Here is a 22,957-nt window from a genome sequence, read left to right as displayed (position 1 = left end):
GCTGCTTCTGGACTTGGCCAGGCTGTTTCAAGCTGTTAAAGGTAAAGGTAAAGGTACCCCTGCCCGTACGGGCCAGTCTTGACAGACTCTGGGGTTGTGCGCCCATCTCACTCAAGAGGCCAGGGGCCAGCGCTGTCCGGAGACACTTCCGGGTCACGTGGCCAGCGTGACATCACTGCTCTGGCGAGCCAGAGCCGCACATGGAAACGCTGTTTACCTTCCCGCTGGTAAGCGCTCCCTATTTATCTACTTGCACCCGGAGGTGCTTTCGAACTGCTAGGTTGGCAGGCGCTGGGACCGAGCAGCGGGAGCGCACCCCGCCGCAGGGATTCGAACCGCCAACCTTTCGATTGGCAAGTCCTAGGCGCTGAGGCTTTAACCCACAGCGCCACCTGCGTCCCACCACTTGAGTTAATTTCCTACAAATTTGGTTGATAGTAGTCACCCAAGTCTTTGTCATCTGTTTGGCTTCTGTTACACAGATTTTGTTAGCCGCCTTGTATGTATGCATACTGTATTCTTAGAAGAAGTTAGTCTGCAGCTTTCAAGGACTTCCAAGTCCCATAAAGTGGGTATTTGTAATGGACTTTGTAAACCCTGTGCTAAGATTCCATTTTGCTGAAGCTATTGTATGGCTTTCAGCAGGTTACACTTGCAACATGTTACCAAATAATCTTAGTTTTAAACATTTTGGTGCACAGATGGAGACCAAAGGCCTATGCACAGCCTGAATTAATGGAGCTTCTACGTTATTCAACAGAAGACGCCTACAAGCGCCTTATTTATCCGCTTCTCTGCAGAGAATTCAGGTAAAGCAACACCCTTATGGATTGTAAACTGCCTTGTGTACCGTGATGTAGGAATATAAAATAAAAAGTATTTGCTTAAATTTTTAGAAGCAGCACTTTCATAAAAAATACAGCAAGGCAATTCTCACCGGGACTGGGTGGTATAGCGATATACAGTGGTACCTCGGTTCAAGAACAGTCCGGTTTAAGAACGATTTAATTTATAAACTCTGCAAAACCGGAAATAGTGCCTTGGTTTGAGAACTTTACCTCGGTCTAAGAATGGGAGCTGAATGTTGGAAGGGCACCGGTAGTGGGAGGCCTCATTAGGGAAAGCACGCCTCGGTTTAAGAACGGACTTCCGGAACGGATTAAGTTCGTAAACCGAAGGTACCACTGTATAATCCAAAACTGGTTTGAAGTCCATATTATGATATTTTTATTTCATAATTTTTTAAAGGTAAAGGTACCCCTGACTGTTAGGTCCAATCGCAGACGACTCTGGGGTTGTGCGCTTATCTTGCTCTGTAGGCCAAGGGAGCCGGTGTTTGTCTGCACACAGCTTCCGGGTCATGTGGCCAGCATGACTAAGCCGCTTCTGGTGAACCAGAGCAGTGCACGGAAATGCTGTTTACCTTCCCACCGGAGTGGTACCTATTTATCTGCTTTCACTTGACATGCTTTCAAACTGCTAAGTGGTCAGGAGCTGGGACTGAACAACGGGAGCTCACCCCGTCACGGGGTTTCGAACTGCCGACCTTCCGATCGCAAGCCCTAGGCTCTGTGGTTTAGACCACAGCGCCACCCGCATCCCTCATAATTTTTTACCTGGCAATACATCGTGCATCATGATGTGTGTGTGTTTGTGCGCACATGTGCGCTACGCAAAAATCATGATGCAGGAAAATCTGTGAATCCAGCCAGTGCCTCCACATAGTTTCATCCTTATTTCAGACATTGTGATATTTCGGTATCTTGCGTGAAGGAGATCGCTTGATGCCTTAGTCCTCACTCAGAAGTAAGCCCTGCTTCAATCAATATTGATTGATTGATTTCTATACTGTCCTTCATCCGAGGATCACAGGGTGGTTTACGATATATAAATACATACCATAGTGACAAAAAATGTCCCCCCCCAAAAAAAAATAAAAATTAAAAGGTCAATTGTTTAATTAGACCTGGGAGAAGAGGATTATTTTTGCCTGGTGGCTAAAGATAAGTAATAAAGGAGCCAGAAAGCCTCCCTGAGGAGAACGTTTCCACAAGTGGGGAGCCACCACAGAAAACGCCCGTTCTCGTGTTGCCACCCTCTGGACCTCTCACAGATGAAGCACATAAAAATGAACTACAGACTGTAGGGCCCATGTTGGTTCATATAGGGAGAGTCATAGAATCATAAAATCATAGAGTTGGAAGAGACCACAAGGGCCATCGAGTCCAACCCCCTGCCAAGCAGGAAACACCATCAGAATACTCCTGACATATGGTTGTCAAGCCTCTGCTTAAAGACCTCCAAAGAAGGAGACTCCACCACACTCCATGGCAGCAAATTCCACTGTCGAACAGCTCTTACTGTCAGGAAGTTCTTCCTAATGTTTAGGTGAAATCTTCTTTCTTGTAGTTTGGATCTATTGCTCTGTGTCCGCTTCTCTGGAGCAGCAGAAAACAACCTTTCTATGTCTATGTGACATCCTTTTATATGGCTATCATATCACCCCTTAACCTCCTCTTCTCCAGGCTAAACATGCCCAGCTCCCTTAGCCGTTCCTCATAAGGCATCGTTTCCAGGCCTTTGACCATTTTGGTTGCCCTCCTCTGGACACGTTCCAGTTTGTCAGTGTTCTTCTTGAACTGTGGTGCCCAGAACTGGACACAGTACTCCAGGTGAGGTCTGACCAGAGCAGAATACAGTGGCACTATTACTTCCCTTGATCCTTGAGTCCTTGAGGCATTGCAGTCCTGAGCTGTTTAAGGCTTTGCAGGTAAAAACTCATTGGCAGAAGGTGCAGTTGGTCCAGGGTTGGCAACATATGCTCAAACTCTTTTGTCTCAGTGAGCAACCTGGCCTCTGAATTGCACCATCTGAAGTTTCCAAACCATCTCCAGAGGCAGCCCCATGTATAGCATGTTGCAGTAATCTAACAATAAGCTGTACTTCCAAGTAGATCTGTGTAGGATCGATTTAATTGAAGAATTTTTAACACATCCTCTTTTAGTAGCGACGGTTTCCTGATTTCTTCTTTAGATCACAAGAATATGCACAAAAATTTTGGCAAGTTGAAAGACATATTTCCCCTGGCAGCTAGCATGGTGGGAAATAACTTAATGATCAAAAAATGCATTGTAAATGGGGGAAAATTTTGACAGTTTGTGTATGCAAACGGCAATTTCCTTAACATTTTTAATGACAGCACCATATTGTGAGCCCCCCATATTGAGTAATACATCAGATGGTTATAATGGTCTTGATGCAAACTGCTATGCTGCTAAAATTGTTTTATTGTATCCATTTCACAATCACTGTTTCGGTAATGTGCTCCATCATGTCGCTCTAATCCCATTTCTCATACTTCTCTGGAGGGATTCATGGAGGCTAATTGCTCTAGCTATAAGTATCTTTTTAGCTGTCATTCCCCCCCCCCTTCCTAAATTAACGACCTCATAGTCATAATATTGGGCTCAACTCTGCAACGGTTGCTGTACTGACTAGACTGTGAAGCAATCTGTTTCACCAATGACAATATAATGGCTTTTGTAACCAGCTGAAGTGGCGTTTTGGCGGTGCAGAAATGAAATGGGAATTAAAAGCATTTTAGGCTTTTTAAAAAAATGTAGAGTTCTTGTTTATTTGAAATATCACCATTCAGGATCTCCAACCTATAAACATCCTCTCTAAAAACAACACCTTCTACATTCTCAACAGTAGCCCTGTTAGTTAGCAGTCAACATCTACAACGAATAGTTCAACCGCACGGATATCCGGTGCCTTTGTCCAGATAGAGCAGGAGACTTCCAGTTGCGCAATGAAATGTTCCCCTCTTCTTCTTTCCCCTACAGCCCTCCACATGCCATCAAGTTGGCTCCAGAGGACCTCCCAGAGGGGCATGTGGGGAGAGGAGAGGAAGGAATAAGTTGTAGAAGCAAAACACTGTTTAGGAGCCGGGAGAAATCTGTACAGGCAATGACCAATTTACTGTATTTTTCACTCTATAAGACGCACTTTTCCACCTCCAAAAATTAAGGGGAAATGTGTGTGTGTCCTATGAAGCGAATGCAGGCTCCTTGGCTTCAGTGATAGCAACGCGAAGCCTCCGAAGCGCAGAGCGAGCGCTATCAGGGATAGCCACCTGAAGCCTTTGGAGCGCAGCGCATGTTCCCGTTGCGCTCCGGAGGCTTCGGGTTCCTTTTGCTGAAGCCGGGGGAGCAAGACTCTCCTGGCTTCAGCAGAGAGGGAGAGCTGCGCAGCGTCCCTTCAGCCAAGCGGGAGGAGAAATGGAAGGGGCTCCGTTTCTCCTGCCGCTTTGTTGAAGGGGCGCTGAGCAGAGAGGGGGAGAATTATTTTTTTTCTTGTTCTCCCCCTCTAAAACAAGGTGCATCCTATGGTCGGGTGCGTCCTATAGAGCGAAAAATACGGTTCATGCGCCTGGTTGACACACATGTGCATGCACGCATCACAGCTACCTGGAAGTGGCTGGAAAAGGGAGTGGAAAGGACTTATGCACTGTCCACAGACATGCACAATGACCCGGAATGCAACCTCCACATAAATGGGGAGTTGCCTGTACTGATTCCTTTCGATAAAGTACTTATGTGATGCCCTCCAAATATTGCTGGACTACAATTCCCTTCACCTTGACCCATTGGACAAGCTGCCTGGGGTGATGGGAGCTGGAGTCAAACAACATCTGGAGGGCACTATGTTGGCTATGGCTGATGGCCTGTGACAAGTCTCAAAGGCCAGACAAAAAGGGCCTCATTTGGCCCCTGGGCCAGAGGCTCTTCACCTCTGCCATAGATGCAAGTAAGGAGGAGGCAAAAGTTTCCTTTGAAGCAAGAGCAGATTTTCTCTGAAAATGTAATTCACTCAGGCAATGAAAAAGCTGAGTCACAGTCCACAGTAAGTGTACTGTCAAATTTCAAGTGCCTGAACAGTTTCTCCTATACATTCTTTTTAAACTAACTTTGTTAAAAAAATTACAAGCATGAAGTGTTGTCTTTCAGAGCAAATGCATATTCTGCATTTGTATGTAGTCATCCACACTGCATCAAAACAGACTGGGGGGGGGGGAGTGTTTGCTCCTTAAAAAGTAAGAGTAGGAGAGACGGAAAAATCATGGAAAAGAAGAGTTTGGATTTGATATCCCGCTTACTGATATATCACTACCCGAAGGAGTCTCAAAGCGGCTAACATTCTCCTTTCCCTTCCTTCCCCACAACAAAGTGAGGTGAGTGGGGCTGAGAGACTTCAGAGAAGTGTGACTAGCCCAAGGTCACCCAGCAGCTGCATGTGGAGCAGCGGGGAAGCGAACCTGGTTCACCAGATTACAAGTCTATCACTCTTAACTGCTACACCACACTGGCTCTCAACGGAAAAGGGCAATGGAGTGTTGGTGTGAGGAAGCCAATATGCAGTTTTGCCTGCCTGTGATGAAATAACTCTGTTTTTTTGCTACACTCCTTTCTTAGATCTAAACTGACTTCAGACGCAGAGAAGGAATCTGTAATGATGTTCGGAAGGAACCTCCGCCAGTTGCTTCTCATGAGCCCTGTAAGAGGACGGACCTTGATGGGAGTTGATCCTGGCTATAAACATGGTTGCAAACTGGCCATCATTTCACCAACCAGTAAGTGTGGTGCTCCAGCTGTGAGAAGCACTGGTTGTGTTATCAGGACATGTGTAGCTAACATCATGCTCTGCAGATGGTGTCGGACTATAGCTCCCATCTTCTGTGACCATTAGCTATGCTTGCTGGGGTCATAGGAATCCTGCAACATCTGAAAGGCATTACGTAGGCTACCCTATACTAAGCTAATGCTTTAGGCTGCTCAGCAGAAGAGGGAAACCCCAGGCAAATGGGGGGTGGGATGGGGAAGCAAAGGCATAGAAGAATTACCGTATTTTTTGCTCCATAAGACGCACCTAGTTTTTAGAGGGGGAATGCAAGAGAAAAAAAAATCTTTTAAGGGAGCGCTGAGCAGAGCCTATATGCATCCTGTATGCTTTCACGAGCCACGTGGAGTGTGTGTGCGGCGCTTGCAGGCTTTTCCCCGAGGAGGGAGAAGCCCCCAAGAGCCGCACACATGCTCCGTGTGGCTCTTTAAACGGGGCGCGGCTCTTGGGAGCTTTTCCGGGAAGTGGGGGAAGGGACTGAGGGGCTAAGCTAGAAGCTAGAACAGCAAGAGGGAGCGCTGCGCAGCGATCCCTCTCGCTGTTCTGGCTACTGGGATAGCTGCGCAGCCTGCATTAGCTCCATAAGATGCACACACATTTCCCCTTACTTTTTAGGAGGGAAAAAGTGTGTCTTATAGAGCAAAAAATACAGTAGTTTAATTTCTAATAGTTTGTAGCCCAATGCATTCTGGACTTATCTAGTCCTTTGGCAGGGAATTTCAAAAGAAAGAAGCTCGGTCTTTTGTTACTGCTATCTCCACTTTCCTTCCATTGTCATGATTCCTTTTAGGCACATTAGAGAACAAGGGAGGGACAGTAAAGTAAAAGGGAAGACACAGCAGAATAAAAGGTGATTCAGGATAAGCCAGGATAAAACACAGATGCGTTTAAGGAGACGCTTGAATGTAAACTTGGAAGAAGATGGTTGAATGCCAAGAATTAATAGGAACATCAGAAGCTGCCTTATACTGAATCAGACCATTAGTCCATTTAGCTCAATATTGTCGGCACGGACTGGCAGCGGCTCTCTAGGTTTTAAGCAGGAGTTTATCTGAGCCCTAAAACTGAGACATTCTGTTTGGAAAGCAGCTGCTCTACCAATGAGCTGGAATCCTTCTCCAAACTCATTTTGTTGAGACATGCAACACAAATCTTTGCCGTCTTGAAAACTGCGCTACAAGCTTTTCCTAAAAGATTTGGCTTGTTTTGGATACAACTCTGAATTATGGCTCAGCCCTACAAGAATACGCTTTGGGCTTCTGTGTTTCTTTTCTCCTCTGATGTGGCTATGCAGAGGTTGGAAGCTTCCCCTCCCTGTTTTAAAGTAACTAGAGATCCTGGTTATGTTTGAACTGGGTAACACTGGTTAGTTTAAGCAATGGTTTGTAAGCAAGCTGGGTTCATAAACTCAGGCTTGATCCTGGCTTGTTTCAACAAACCATAGTTTAAAGCAGAAATAGCAAGTGATGTTGGAGTCCAGCTTACATCACCCCCACCCACATTTGTTAACACTCAGAGCTTACCATGGTATCTATCCATAGTTAACCAGTGTCCCCTCACTTTGCATACAGTGAGAAACTCTGGTTTGTTTAAAACAGGAAGCAAAAGCTCCTGTTTGCAGCTGCAGAACAGCAAGAGAGAGGAGGGGTTCATGCATGAGCCTGAAGCTTGCTGAAATTTGTTCCAGTATCACCAAACCATGGTTTAGTGTTGCATATGAAACGGACCACCAAGTTTATTCTTCCTAACTAGATGGCTTTTCATTTCTTGTCACCTTAGGCCAAATACTCCATACTGATGTTGTCTATTTACACTCTGGTAAAGGATTCCGTGAAGCTGAGAAGATAAGGACACTTCTGCTGGATTACAAGTATGTTAAACAAACCTTCACTCTTTTGGTCTGCCCGTGCATTAGAGCTGAACCAAAATGGAAGGGGTGCCTTTTTGCAGTCCTGTTTGATGGCCCTAGAAATCTGCCTCCCCTGCTTTTTGGCAGCCTTTTTCAACCATTAGCAGGGTATTTGGAAGAGGGAGAGGAGAACATGTCTGTTGCTGAGACAACAGGGCCAACATTCCCTGTCTTGCTGAGCTGTGTTGGGCGGGCAATGGTGCTACCAATGCAATGTGGCAAGAAAGGGGCCATGTTTGCTCAATCATATCCTGGCTTCATAAACTGAGATATGAATGAACCTTCCTTGCTTCCTTCTCTGGATACTTGAATGCATTATGAAATTACCTTCCTTTACCCATAGGTTCCCACTTCATCTTAAACCAGCTTCAAACTGTAGTTTAAGGTCTGGCTTGTTCCATTGTTTCCCTGTTTGAATGAAATGGGAAACCATGGTTAGTGGGATACTTCCACGCTGCATTCAGGTATGCTGTGAAGCTGAGATACCTCAACTGGACCAGGGAGCATCATTCCTCTTTCTTCATTAATGGATGTGTGCAGCACTTCCATCTCCATTCACAGAAAAGGAGTTTTCAGAGTTCTCTCTTTGTTCAGGAATGTATGGGAGATGCATTGTGCATTAATTCATTTCGGGTTAACAGGGCTGCCCTTCCCCTTATCGATGTTAATCGTGCAACATTGTCTTGTGAGAAGATACTCACCACATTCTCAGCCCATGAAATATTTACGGTAGCCTGTGTTATTACAGTTTCCCATTGCATTTTCTGATCCAATCAAGTGATAAAAATAGATATACATGAATGGAAGCAGGATAAAGAGTTGAAGGAGAAGTTCACAATTAACTGCACATTTTTTCATTCAAAAATACTTTTATTTTATTTCATTTGTATTCATTTATTTATTTCATATGTAAAAATTGGCGTTAGTTTTCCAGGACAGTTTGCTTAAGGTGATACAGTATATGAACTTATAAACAAACAGACAGACAGACAGACAAACACCAGCTCTTTGCATCTCCACTATCTGAAACAATGTACTATGTTAGGTGGCCTTTTCATGTTAACTCAGGTAGGTTGACCATATTGTTGAGCCAGGTGCATCTCCTTCTCTCCTTGGTGGAGGAAGCAACAGTGCCCCCTCCTGGGACAGATGGTGCCATGATGACGTCATACTTTCTCAACCTTAATAATTCTTTTTTCCCCTCCCTCTGAAAGCTGCGGCACTGTTGTGATTGGGAATGGAACGGCGTGTAGGGAAACAGAAGCTTACTTTGCTGACTTGATTACGAAGAAATACTTCGCGCCTTTGGATGTCACTTACTGGTAAGAAAATATGTGAAGCGTGGTCTTTGCTTTTGTAGAAATGTAGCTTCTATAAGAATTTTTTTTAATTTTTTTTTTTGAGATGGCTATTTCCCCATGTATCTCCTTCTGCTCGGTCCAGCTGTTTTCAGGCAAAACCTCAAAACAAAAAGAGACATTGAACGTCATCATCATCATTATTAGTCTCCAGAGGGCCTGTAGAAACAAACTGAAGGAAACAGTTCATTGATAGTCCCATTAATTATGGTCACGGCACAGCACAGGAATGGGGAACACTTTTCAGCTGGGTGAGGCCGGTGTTTGTCCACAGACAGCTTTCCGGGTCATATGGCCAGCATAACTATACTGCTTCTGGTGCAACGGGACACTGTGACAGAAACCAGAGTGCATGGAAATGCCGTTTACCTCCCCACCACAGCAGTACCTATTTATCTACTTGCAGTGGCATGCTTTCGAACTGCTAGGTTCGAAACAGAGCAACGGGAGCTCACCCTGTATCGTTGATTCACACCGCCAACCTTCTGATTGGCAAGCCTAGGAGGCTCAGTGGTTTAGACCACAGCGCCACCCGCGTCCCATAGTTCCTGACTGGACTGGGCAATGCACCACAAATTACGATTCTCTAGGTGACATGTTTTTGTCATCATCCACCTGTCTCGGGAGGCAATGGAGGAGTGCATCTTTGGGGTTGAAGCAAAACTGTTGGGAGATTGTAGTGCCTGCTGTGGCTGTAGAGACCTATAATGGAGAGACATGATTTGTTGCAGCTGGGGCAGAGGAAGGCGTGCCACTGCAGATGCACCACAGCCTATCTTAATAATAGAAAGTGAAGTGCTTCAGGCTGAAATCTTCTGTGTGTTTACGTTGATAAATCCCACTGAGGTCAATTGCCCAACAGTGAAATCCTAACCATTTCCTGTAAGTGCTATTGAACCCAACTGGGCGTAAAGGTAAAGGGACCCCTGACCATTAGGTCCAGTCGTGACCAACTCTGGGGTTGCGGCGCTCATCTCGCTTTATTGGCCGAGGGAGCCAGCGTACAGCTTCCGGGTCATGTGGCCAGCATGACAAAGCCGCTTCTGGCGAACCAGAGCAGCGCACGGAAACGCTGTTTACCTTCCCGCCAGAGCGGTAGCTATTTATCTACTTGCACTTTGACGTGCTTTCGAACTGCTAGGTTGGCAGGAGCAGGGACCGAGCAATGGGAGCTCACCCTGTCGCGGGGATTCGAACCTCCGACCTTCTGATCGGCAAGTCCTAGGCTCTGTGGTTTAACCCACAGCGCCACCCGCGTCCCTTGCAACTGGGCTTACACCTGGGTAAATGGAGTTAAGATTGAAACCGTCTCTTGAATGGAATTAGATTATTGGAAGCTGCCTTATTGTTGGTCCATCTAGCTCAGTATGTCTGCAATGACTGGCAGGGACTCTCCAAATTTTCAGACATGGAACATTCCTAGTTTTACCTGTAGATACCAAGGATTGAAGCTGGGGCCTTCTGCAGGTGTCCTGCCACTGAGCCATGGCCCTTCCCTAATTCTAGCTTATCTCACTGGGATGACTCTGAAAATGTTTATGTTGAAATGGAATGGATTTTGATGGACCAAGTCTGCAATCCTCTACACGTTGTCCCATGAAGCTCAATGGACTTTCTGCTGCATTGATATATGTAGGATTGTGTTCTTAGTGCTTCTTCTATAACCACCCTTGACTGCTGGCTGATGAAAACAGTGTTACCAAGTAAAGAATACATACAGATTTTCTGTATCTGCTGCTTGTCTTCCCTGAAATTTGCCTGTATTATTAGTTTTTGAGCCATGTGCTTATTCATTCACTTTGGGTAAGCACTTCTCCCTATTCCAGCTTTCGAGAAATTGGTAGTACTGTATTTGCAGCCACCGGTCATCTGGGAGCATTTAACTATGCCGAAAGAGATTAAGCAAAATCCACTGAGCGTCTAATTTCCAGTGCATTCTACTCCATTGCTTAAGCAACTTAAATATCAGTATTAAACGCTTTGGTCTTTCCTAATGGAATCGCTTCCTAGCTTTGAAGTGGGCCCCTTACTGGCGAAAGTTTTAGCTTACGGTTCTCGTTCTTTTGTATTTTATATGTGTCTGTGCAAACCTTTACGTGCCCCTTTCGACTTTAATGTGTGTTACATTTCCAAATATCTGCATTAGTCTCTCCGGACTTTGCCACTTTCAAGTCCCCTTGCCCTCCTCTGTTTCTAATGTTTCACCCAGCCTAATTACATTTACTTTTCTGCTTCACAGCACTCTCAGTTTGAAGGGTGATTTAACGTTTGGGGTTCGCAGTATGATAATTATATTTCAAGACCATGGTGGGGGGGATTAAGATGTATTTGCTCCGGTTGCAGATAAAAAGGGTTCAGATCCACTTGTAAAACTTGATTGGTTAACAGCCCATAGTTTTTTTATTATTGTATTTGCTGCTCATGCAGCATTAATTCTCAATTCATCAGGGTACCCAGGGTGCTGTAACTCTAGAGGTGACCTTGGGACTTGATTTACCTCCGCTCGGTTTTCTTTGTTAACATGCCATGAAAGAAGTACATGAAAGATAGCCAACTTCAAAGCACCTTTTAAAGGAAAATGGCTGATACAAATCCCCTGGCTTTTAATAATGCCTGTCAAATGTTTCAGCTGTCTTGCGTCCTTTTACAAGCTTTTGCTTGCTGCAGTAAATCAGTTTGTTTCAGGTTGGGATGGGGGCCGTTAGAGAACAACAGGATTATTTTTATTTTGTTTTGTTTTGCTTTTTGTTCACTTTTGCAATTATTACAGTCACTTACTAATACTCATACTAGCACCACAATCCTGATGCATGCCTACTCAGAAATAAATCGCAATGAATTCAGTGGGACTTACTCCCAAGTAAGTGACTCATTAACAAGTAAGTGTTTGGGATTGCAGCTTAGATTTTTTCTTAGTTGCCTTCCTCTAGAAAAGTTGGCTTTCAAAAATTCCAGGTAAGCAAGTGCTTTCTTGATTCTTGTTAATAATAGTAATAGTAATAGTAATACTCTTAAAACTAGTAAAATGATTTAAAAAAATTGTTATGAATAACACAGCATTTAAATAGATAATCTCATCTGTCGGTAGTTGGGAGTTATTAGAAGAATTGTTTTTTTAAAGAAAATTGTAAAAAGTTAAAGCCCATCTTTCTCAAGTGAAAGATGAAAATTTCTTACACTGAAAATTATAACAGCAAAACCTCAAGTCCTAGGACATGGTTGGAAGATGGGTGATGTAGCAAGGTTGAAGCAACACAGATACAGGTCTTTGTCCGTTTATGCAGGGGAGACCACTTGGGATTTACTATATGTGCCATTTTGAGTTCTATTATGGAAAAAAGGTGGGATAATAATAATAATAAGAAGAAGAGTTTGGATTTGATATCCTGCTTTATCACTACCCGAAGGAGTCTCAAAGCGGCTAACATTCTCCTTTCCCTTCCTCCCCCACAACAAACACTCTGTGAGGTGAGTGGGGCTGAGAGACTTCAGAGAAGTGTGACTGGCCCAAGGTCACCCAGCAGCTGCATATGGAGGAGCGGAGACGCGAATCCGGTTCACCAGATTACAAGTCCACCGCTTAACCACTACACCACACTGGCTCTCAGTGTGGTGTATTAATAATTAAATGAGTGCAAGAAGAAGAAGTAGGTTTTCACCAGGCAGGCATGAGAAGATCCCCAGGAGGCATCGTCAACTAGATCTAGTGGGTTTCTTGGTTTGTTTGTTTATGATTAAAAATATACACCACAAAGTGCGGTATACATAAAACAATAAAAATACTGCGATAACATTTGCTAAAGTTCCCCAAAAAACAAGATAAAACAAAACTATATATTGCAGATGAAACTTCACAGTGAACAAAACACTGTTAAAAGGCGGGGGCCCAGGAAAGCTTAAGAAAGCATATATACTTTTTAAAGAGGTGGTCAGAAGTAATTCCTGTCTCCAGGGAGTTCATTCAGAAGTCTGGGTGCTGTCACCAAGATGGCCGGCGTACAGCTTCCGGGTCATGTGGCCAGCATGACTAAGCCGCTTCTGGCAAACCAGAGCAGCGCTTGGAAACGCCGTTTACCTTCCCGCCAGAGTGGTACCTATTTATCTACTTGCACTTTGATGTGCTTTTGAACTGCTAGTTTGGCAGGAGCAGGGACCGAGTAATGGGAGCTCACCCCGTCATGGGGATTCGAACCGCCGACCTTCTGATCAGCAAGTCCTAGGCTCTGTGGTTTAACCCACAGCGCCACCTGCGTCCCTCTCGGCCACCAACCTAGATGGCTTCAAAAGAGGATTAGACCAATTCGTGGAGGAGAGGGCTAGCAATGCTTCTGAATGCCAGTTGGTGGAAACCACAGAAGGGAAGGTTGCTGTTGTACTTGAGTCCTTCTTGCTGGTTTCTCACAGGCATCTGGTTGGCCACTGTGAGAACAGAATGCTGGACTAGACTGGCCATTGGCCTGATTCATTAGGGTGTTCTTGCACATTTACTTACCCCCTTCCAGCTCTTAATGTTCATGAATGACTTGGGACTCCTCTACCTCGCATGGCAAGCTTTTATATTAGATATTCTTAATGCAAATCCAGCATGTCAACTTTTGTAATCTAGGAGGCAAATCCTTACCTAGTCCTCATGGACCTTCTGACAAATTGCTGAGATCAGTTACAGCCCTACATACCGGCCTGCATTAAAAATGTGCTCTTACGGGTTTTGACATTTTAAAGGTTTGGAAATGAGATACTCCCAAATATTATTTACAGTCAGCGGAAAAAGGAAGTCCTGGAACCTACTAAACATTTTGTCAGGCAGGATTTTAAAACTGCTTCAATAAATGGACGTGTGTGATATCACCTTCGTAACAGCCTTCCCCAGCATTGACTTTTTCTAGTAATATATTATTACTTGAGGCCTTTAATTCAAAATGGAAAACAAAATGGATGGTTACCTATCTACCTATCATTGAACTGAGTCTCTCCACTATGAAACTAATATGTTTTGAATCTCAGGAACTCTTGTGGGATCTCAGGAGCCAAGCCGGTTTGAATAACTGATTCAAAATAGCTCTCTCCCCCCCCCCCCCGCCCCATGTCGGTGTCTGTTCTTATTTCGTTGTTTCTGAAATTATTCCTGCAGTTGACGTGCAGTGCCCCCTCCAAACACAACCTTTTCCCTCTCTAGCCCAATTGAATTGTCTCATTTAATTAAATGCAATTAATTATTCGGCAAACAAATTAGTCAGCCTGCAAATCGGAAGCTATTTAGTACTTTTGGTTGGAATGCGCTAGAATTAGCATTTGATAAAATGTAGTTTGACATTTGAACCTGTTAAGAAGCGTTTTGGAGAAATGGTTTAGACGTGTGCCTTCGCTGGAACACTCTTGCCTCACTGCTGTGTGGAAGAACTTTGGAAAGGAAATTTTGGGGGAGACCAATGGTAACAGTTCCCTTGGTGAGTCTACTCTGTATAATTTCACCCGTGCAGTGCTAGGGCTGAAACATTAATAGCAGTAGTAATAATAACAACAATAACAGTAACAACAACAACTTTCTATACTACCCTTCATCCAAAGATCACAGGGCAATTTACAATGTAAAACATATTTTGCTATGCTGCCCTCTTCAGTCAGCTGTGGCAAGTTCAATCAATTTTGGTGTTTCATTATTTCAAACAATTGTTTATAGATTGGGTAGGGCTGGGCAATATATCGTCCAAAACTGGTTTGAAGTCCAAATTGTGATATTGGTTTCATAATTTTTGACCTGGAAATATATAACGAATCATGATGTCTGTGTGTGTGTGTGCGTGCGTGCGTGCGCGCTATGCAAAAATCACGTGTTGGAAAACCGTGAAGCCAGCCAATGTTTCTCTTGATTCCTGCAACCCTGCTATAAGTGGGTAGGGAAGGGAAATTGTAGTAGTGAGATGAATTGGAGTGACTGGGAATGCATGAAGGGATCAAGAACATAGAGCAAGCTGTCTTGGCAGGCTTAAATACCGGTAGGTCACTCCCCTCACCTTGGGGGGAAGGGTTACCAAACTCTTTGTTCTCTCACTTCTGCCATGTGAACTCTACCACTAAGGAGGTCCAAATTGGATGTTCTAAGCTTAGACTACATGGCTTAATAATTTAGAAACCCTTACCATTTTGGAACCCAAGTTATACCGCCTGTCTTTTCTTGCTGCTGTATGAAAAAAACACATGAATCTGACCTTTGAAGAGTTTGTAAGTACAGTGGTACCTCTGGTTTTGAACGCTTCAGGTTAAGGACTCCGCTAACCCGGAGGTAGCTGCTCCTGGTTGCGAACTTTGCCCCAGGAAATTGCATGCTGGAGGCCCCATTAGTGAAAACGCGCCTCAGGATAAGAACGGTTTCAGCTTAAGAATGGACCTCCAGAACAAATTATGTTCATAACCAGAGGTACCACTGTAAAGCATTTTTAACTTATCAGCAGTATGCTTTCTTTCTATGTTAAGGGAAGAGGGGAAATTGGAAGCAACTCAAAAGGGGGTATTTTAAAGGTCTAATACCCTATCTCACTGAGCAAAAACCATAACCCTTCCACTTTATCTAGGTAGCTTAGGGTGTGCATCTCTTTGGCCTACAACTCCCTGAATCTGCCACGTCCTGGAAATTTGACGGCCCATTCTGCCAGGGCAGCAGCAAACGTCTGCATTCTGCACTAACTCCACCCTAGCCGACACTTGTTGGGCAGCCACATTGGGCATCTCCCAGCACGTTTATGAGGCATTACAAGATGGGCATTTATGCCTCTGCTGAAGCCACCTTTGCCTTCAGGGTCCTACAACAGCCATCAGTGGACTCAAGGCTGCCATTTAAAAATTTCTACAGTGCTGCTACAGTGATGACATTATGGGCACTCCAGGGCATTGTGGGAAATTTTTAATGATGTGCGGCCTATGACTGGCACCAGCAATGGTGTTGACTGGGGTGCTTAAGCTCTCTTGGTTGCCTGAGGATACTATGTGCTTCCATTGGCCTTTATTTAGACCTTTTCTTCTGATGCTATATCCCTTATCTAATTCACTTCCAATGCTGCTATTCCCCACATAGATTTAATAGCAAATGGGGGGGGGGGAGATTTAGATTGGGGAAATGGCATAGGAAGAAGGGTTAAGTACCCCTTCCCCTGGTACCTTCTTCAAAGCAGCTGTGTATGATGACTGCTGGTTGGTAAAATGAAAATCCACAGAGATTCTAATTGTTCCCTAATTGTGGATTTCCTGTGTCCTGTCACATTTCGCCCTGATCTGGCCGAATATAGCGTTCATCTCTTCCCAGGAGATTTCTGCCTAGGTCCCGTGTTTGTCATTTCCTAAGCTGCATTAAACCAATGTCTGAAGATCTACAGTGATTAGATGTACGATGTCACTGGAACACCCTGGGCTGATTTAACACTGCTCTAATGGGAAGTAAGTGTGATCTCCGAAAGCAGGGTTGTATCTCTGCTCTTCTGTCTTGGAGGGAGTGGAGCAGTGGTGATGATCAGACGTCCCAATATTTGGAGCTGGTTTGGATTCAGATCAGCATCTGTGATGACAGATGCTGAGCAGATGTGTTCGATATCTGGCACAAACGATCTTTAGGACTCTTGACGATGAGAGCAATGAATAGAAGACACAAAAAGAGGCCTGAAGGAAGACGACTGCATGATTTCAGAGTATTTCACGGTATCCGTTCATGTTGCTATGTGGCTATCAGTATAATTTTTCCTGACTATAGGTCTTTAGGGCTGATGAGAAACACTTCAGGAATTGTTTTTAAGAATACATTTTTACATATAATATTTTGCTGGATGGCTTGGCTCTCTTGTGCTTCTTCCGCTCTGAATGGTAGTCTTGCATATCTTTTTTCTCTCTTTTTCTTTAGCTTCACAATGATATATTCTAGCAGAACATGCAATTTCATTTTTGAGTCTGCTTTTCTTTTTGTTGTTCTGCTGGACGTTAAATGTATTGACTGGATCTGCCCAGTCCCATTACTGATTCCCAGCAAACAGCAATATTCTTTATGACAGACGGGGCAGGATTCTTAAAAACCATGCAGTCTGTTATTGGCATACAAATACCGTAAGCGATAGAAGCTCTGTTGGATCATTCTGTTGGCATCTGATAAGCAAAGACAAATAAGGGATGCAAAATCAGATTTGTTTATTTTTCTTCATTAAAAAAACTTTATAGCCTGCTTCCCACCCCTGACACACACGTAGAGTTGCCCAAAGTGGCTTCCAGTGAAAAGAAACAAAAGCAGGAATAATCTAACAATTAAAGAACAAGTTACAGATAGGTAGCTGTGTTGGTCTGCCATAGTCAAAACAAAAAAATTCCTTCCAGTAGCACTTTAAAGACCAACTAAGTTAGTTCTTGGTATTTTATTGGGTTTCTGCCCAAAACAAGCTGTAGTTAAGCTGCTGAGCAGAGTTTGCATGTAAGGCAAAGCCATGGTTTAATCAACCATGGGTCAGTGTTATGTGCAAACCAGGCCAATATATGTAAATTTTGTCAAAGTGGAAGTAGTTGTCAAAGAGTTTGATGAGTTTGATGGTATAAATCCCAACTAACTTGTACCCTTCTTTGACTTATATGGAATAACATACAAGAGTAAGCAAAGTTAATGAAATAAAAATTAATACTGGGAAAAATAGCCATGTATTCTGCCATATTTTCCATCTCTCACCTTCAACTCCTGGCCAAGAGCTTTGTTTCACACACCCTGAGCCTTCTGATCATATTTACTTGGAATTTATTTCTATTCATTTAAATGGTGACTTAATTTCCAAGTGAATATGCATACGATTACAGCCCAAGTCTCTCAAGAGTATCAACTTTCTCTCTGAGTATCCGGACATCTTGAAGTTGGTATTCTTTTAATTAAAATAAAATGATAGAAGCATTTAATGAAAAGCAAAGCAACCTTATTTTACCATCACAAGGAATCTCAAATTATGTGTCAGGCATCCTTGAAGAATAAGGAAGCCAAATTGGATCCCTGCTCTGATTTATAAACATTGTTAGGGTTTGTATGGGACCAGTGGTCTACTTTAGCCATGTCTCTGAGAGTTTGCATGCGCCCTCTGCGACTTTTTATTTTAAATCTTATTTTCTTTGGACAGATGGCCTCCATGTCTCACCACACACAGTTTTTAAATTTCCCCAGAGCTTCAAAATAACATAATAACACCCTAGTGGTCCCAGGCCCTAAAGAAGTTAGATTGGCTTCAACCAGAGCCAGGGCCTTTTCAACTCTGGCTCCGGCCTGGTGGAACGCTCTGCCTCATGAGACCAGGGCCCTGCAGGATCTGATTTCTTTCCGCAGGGCCTGTAAGACAGAGTTGTTCCGCCTGGCCTTTGGCTTGGAGCCAATTTGATTCCCTCCCCCCCCCCTCTCTCTCTCTCTCTCTCTCTTTTCCCCCCCTCCTCTTTCTTTCTTTTCCTTCTCCTGTGATGAGGCTACATTTTAATATTTTAATGTTCCATTATTTTAATGTTGTATTTTATTTTTGTTTTTAAGTTGTAATCATTCATCTTGTTTTTATTATTGCTTGTAAGCCGCTCTGAGCCCGGCCTTGGCTGGGGAGGGCGGGGTATAAATAAAAAATTATTATTATTATTATTATTATTATTATTATTATTATTATTAAAGTGCTTTGGTTTGCCATATCTGTTGGCAGGGTTGGGCCCTGCTGTTTGATTGACAAGCTCCACTGAGCAAGTGGAACCAGTTGTGCGGGACTTTGGTTGTGCGACACGCTTTCTTGAATGGGAACAATGTTATACCCATGACATCTTCCCCAAATCTGTACCCATGAGTATTAAAGAAAACTTGATAGCAGCTTCAGGTTCACTTCTTCTACCTTGGCACCATATATGAAGGATTATTTGACTGTTTTCCTGCATAGGCCATTCCAAACATTACACGGCAAGCTAACTTGTCAAAGTTAGCTTCCCCATATGTGCATTAATTAATTTACTTAAAAGGCTTCTGTGCTGCTTTTCAGAACAATGGCCGCACAAAGTGCTTTGCAGTCAAATGCATCAATAACAAGTCCTTTTCCAACATTTTATCAGGCAGCTGTTGCCAATCTAGACTCTTTAATGAGTGCAGAAAGATGCATGGGTTTGCAACACATACTTGGTTCATTCTTACGTCACCACACTTAATTGAACACCTTAAAAGCAGAATATCTGAACAGGCTCTACACCTGCAGAATCTCTGTGAGGATGCCATATGGTTAGAGACTAGTTTGTCATTTATTTCCATTTGTGCCCCAGTTCCGCATATCAGCTTCCTTGAAGTTTGTCGAGGGCAGAGATGTCTAAATTGTGTCCTTCAATATGTTGCTGAACTACAACTCCGATTAGCCCAGCTCGGATGGCCAGTCACCAGGAATGGTGAACATTGTGGTTCAGAAACGTCAGGAGCCCATGTGTTATCCACCCCTGATTTATAGAAATAGATGAGCTGACAAAGCGTGGTTTGGTGTGATGTTTGGCCACTCTTACCTCTAGTGGCTGCTTGCTTGTGCCATGGAGATGGGAGTGACCTTGGGTAGCTGAGTGCTGACAGGACAGAATACAAAAAACAGGCAAGCATCTCTACACCACGGCTTGCCTGTCATACTCTAGTTGTGATTTGGCTTTTAAACTATGGTTAGCACAAACTATGGGTTGGGATGTTGCTTAGTAGAGCCTGAAAGCATAAATGAATTTTCTTTAGCTGGATGATTAATTTGGAAGTGGACTATGGAAGTTCATGTTTATGGTGCTATTTTCAGTAAGGGGAGCTTTGTGTCACAATAGCTTTATGACTTAAGACAGAAACTCTGTTCTCATGCTGTCAATAGAAAACAATGGGGGACAAATGCAGGTAACTGTCACCTTTTTAATCACAAGACCTGCCATTTCAGGGCTTCACTTTCTGCCACTGACTTGGGATGTGTATTTCTGCTGGGGGATGAATTGCCAGCACCAGCTTTCTTCTGATAACAGCATCTGGCACTAGATTGATTTAACAGACTCTGAGGTTTGCTCTTTTCAGATATGCATTCTTACGGCAGCTGCTGTGTAGTTCTGACATGGCCACACGCTGCTGTTGTTTTTTCTGCCTCCTAGCACCACGTGTGAAGCTAAAGCTCTTTGACACCTGCCATTTGGACCCTTTTCTTACGGAAAAATGTCATCGTTTTCCGACAAGATGAAGACAGATATCTGATCGTTCTTCTCTTTCCAGAGATGTGCTGAGGGCATGGTTCATAGATGAATGGATAAAGGATTCCAGTGTCACAATTGCACAGTTTGCTACGTTTGGTTTAGTAAGCCAGAGGAAGATGTAGCGCTTTGTATTGGAATATCCTCTTCCAAATGAAACATAGGAGAGGTTTCATTTTATTAGGCTAAAATCGTCCTACTGTTCCACTGATTTTTCTGGGAACCAATTCATCATGACTGTAAAAGTGTGTGCCCTTAGAAGAAGCCAGGACTGGGGGAAGATGTTTCTATAATAATTGCAAAATAGTCAGAATTATGACATATCAAATGAAGATATCTGGTTTGCACAAGGACTTCAGTTGGCACCATGGAATTTTCCTTCCATCTTCTCCCCTTCCTGAAAATTTGTTTATAGGTGTGTGTGTGTGTGTGTGTGTGTGTGTTTAGGGAACCCCCAGGACAGATTGTGGGGCACGTGGGGAGGGGAAGCAAAAGCCCTTGTGTGAACAGGACAACTTGATTGGATGCAAACTCATGTATCCAAATTGTCCCATACAATTGTGTGTTGGGGAAGTTGCCGCAGATCCTTCACCCCACTCCAGTCAATTATCTTCTGAAGGGCTCCGTCCGAAGTCTCTGCATGAGCACCACACACAGCAGGCATAGAAGACTGCTTGGCAGAGTTGATTTTGTCATATGAAGCAACAACATCATTGTGTTGGGAATTTTTATTTTTTATTTTTGCCTAGAATGGCAGGCTAGGCAACTTAGCATCTTTGCTGAAGGACAGAGATAAATACAGAACCTTAAAAACAATCCCAATTCTTGTTTTAGGGAGCAATTCTAAGCACAGGAAGCTGGCATATATTAAGCTAAGGTGGCATAAAGCACACCATATTCAGGGTCAGCCAGGGCAGGTAGGAGAGGTGAGGCAAAACATGCCTGCAGGAGTAGACAACTCCAGAGTGTCTCTCCTGCAATAATCCCCAACACTCCTTTGTGGCTTTGGGAAGCAACAAGTCCAGCTCCTTTAAAAGGTAAAGGGACCCCTGACCGTTAGGTCCAGTTGTGGACGACTCTGGGGTTGTGGCGTTCATCTCGCTTTATTGGCCGAGGGAGCCGGCGTACAGCTTCTGGGTCATGCGGCCACCGTGACTAAGCTGCTTCTGACAAACCAGAGCAGCGCACGGAAACGCTGTTTACCTTCCTGCCAGAGCGGTACCTATTTATCTACTTGCACTTTGATGTGCTTTTGAACTGCTAGGTTGGCAGGAGCAGGGACGGAACAATGCGAGCTCACCCCATTGCGGGGATTCAAACCGCCGACCTTCTGATCGGCAAGCCCTAGGCTGTGTGGTTTAACCCACAGCGCCACCCGAGCAGATGCCGATGAGCTCCTTGAGACCACATTGCCAAGCAAAGTGAGTAAGGGGTGTATAGGAATGTGGCTCCCCTCTGTCAGGCAAAAGGCCACAGCGGATTTTCTGTAGTGACTTGGACACCTCTCTCACAATGCATCTGGCCGGGGAACAAGGGCGTGGGCCTTGGGAGAGGAGGATGAGATCTGTGGGGATGGCAGTTGCCTGTCTTATCTGTGCAGGAACATCTTCCTGGAGCCATGCCTAGGCAGGGAGCTGTTCATTGCTACAGTGCTGGGGCTGACAGTGAGAGCAGTGTGGCTGTGCTGGAGAATGAGGTGTTGTTGGGGCTTTTCCTCCCCACCCCTTGGACAGAGCTTGTTTTCTGTCTCCTGGCTGCTTCGGTTGCTGACTGTCCAGAGTGCAGCTGGCAGTGCTGCTGCTATATTCCTTTTTTTCCTCTCTTCACTTTAATACATCACAAAAAGAGAAATATGAAAATAAACAAATATCCATCACCACTTGACAACTAAAAACAACAACAAAACAAAACAAAAAAGAAACAATTGAATAGTGAATAATGTTGAATAGTGTTCACGATACTTTGACATAAAAATGGTCTTTTTTCTGTAGACCTGATTTCTGACGTCTGCGCCTTACTTCTATTTCTCATCAATTGTTCACAATTGTTCATATAATAACATATTTTGGTTTTAATATTATTTATTTTATCATGGGTTTCCCCTCAGACTTGAAGCTCCTACTGAAGTTATTCAAATGCTGCTGCAGGGTTTAAACTGTCATTACTATTTTTCAAATAAATTTTAAAGACTTCCCATTTTGAAATAAGCTCTTCCTTTGATTTATTTTTTATTCTTTCTGATAGATTGTCTAATTCTGCATATTCAAGCATTTTTTGAGTCCACTCTAATCTAGAAGTGACTTTATCACTTTTCCAGTTTGTCGCAATGAGGACTCCTGCTGCGACCGTGGCGTATAGAAAAATTTCCTTTGCCTTTTTGGGGATATCTGGGTCTGTGATTCCCCAGTAAGTAGGCTTCTGGTTTTTCGTTGAAAGATAATTATAACATTTTTTGCCAGTTCAGAACGAGCTGCTGCTCTATTCCTGTTGGGGAGAAGAGCTTGGGTGTCGCCATATAGGCCTCATCCCCCCCCCCCCATTTCTGGGGTGCAGTCTCTGCTTAGCAAGTGCTCAGCCTGACCGTTGTGTGTAGAATGTGTTCCTGGACTAGAAAATGCCTTTCACCTTAAGGTCCCAGAACAGCTACTCTAGCTGAATCGCATCCTCATGTATCTTGATTGTGCCTTCTGTCTGAGTACTTGGAACTTCACATCTTATTCCTCCTCCTTGAAACAGTTTCTTTCCTGTGACTTTTTTTTTTAATAGCAAGGCTTACATACCACTT

At 43.9% G+C, this 22,957-nt stretch overlaps 1 protein-coding gene across 1 annotated transcript in view; it reads left to right on the top strand.

Moving 5' to 3' along the window:
* SRBD1 (S1 RNA binding domain 1) overlaps positions 1-22,957 on the top strand; it is a 173,580-nt gene that overhangs the window by 29,151 nt on the left and 121,472 nt on the right. Inside the window, exons 11-14 of the mRNA XM_083733186.1 lie at positions 702-809; positions 5,475-5,632; positions 7,459-7,549; positions 8,803-8,910. Of these exons, the coding sequence (XP_083589312.1) occupies positions 702-809; positions 5,475-5,632; positions 7,459-7,549; positions 8,803-8,910 (465 nt within the window). The remainder of the gene's footprint in view (positions 1-701; positions 810-5,474; positions 5,633-7,458; positions 7,550-8,802; positions 8,911-22,957) is intronic.

Source organism: Podarcis gaigeae (assembly GCF_964106915.1).
Source record: "Podarcis gaigeae genome assembly, chromosome: 3".
NCBI classification, from domain to species: domain Eukaryota; kingdom Metazoa; phylum Chordata; class Lepidosauria; order Squamata; family Lacertidae; genus Podarcis; species Podarcis gaigeae.
The sequence above is the reverse complement of the archived record's forward strand: the minus strand, read 5'-3'. Positions and strand labels throughout refer to the sequence as shown.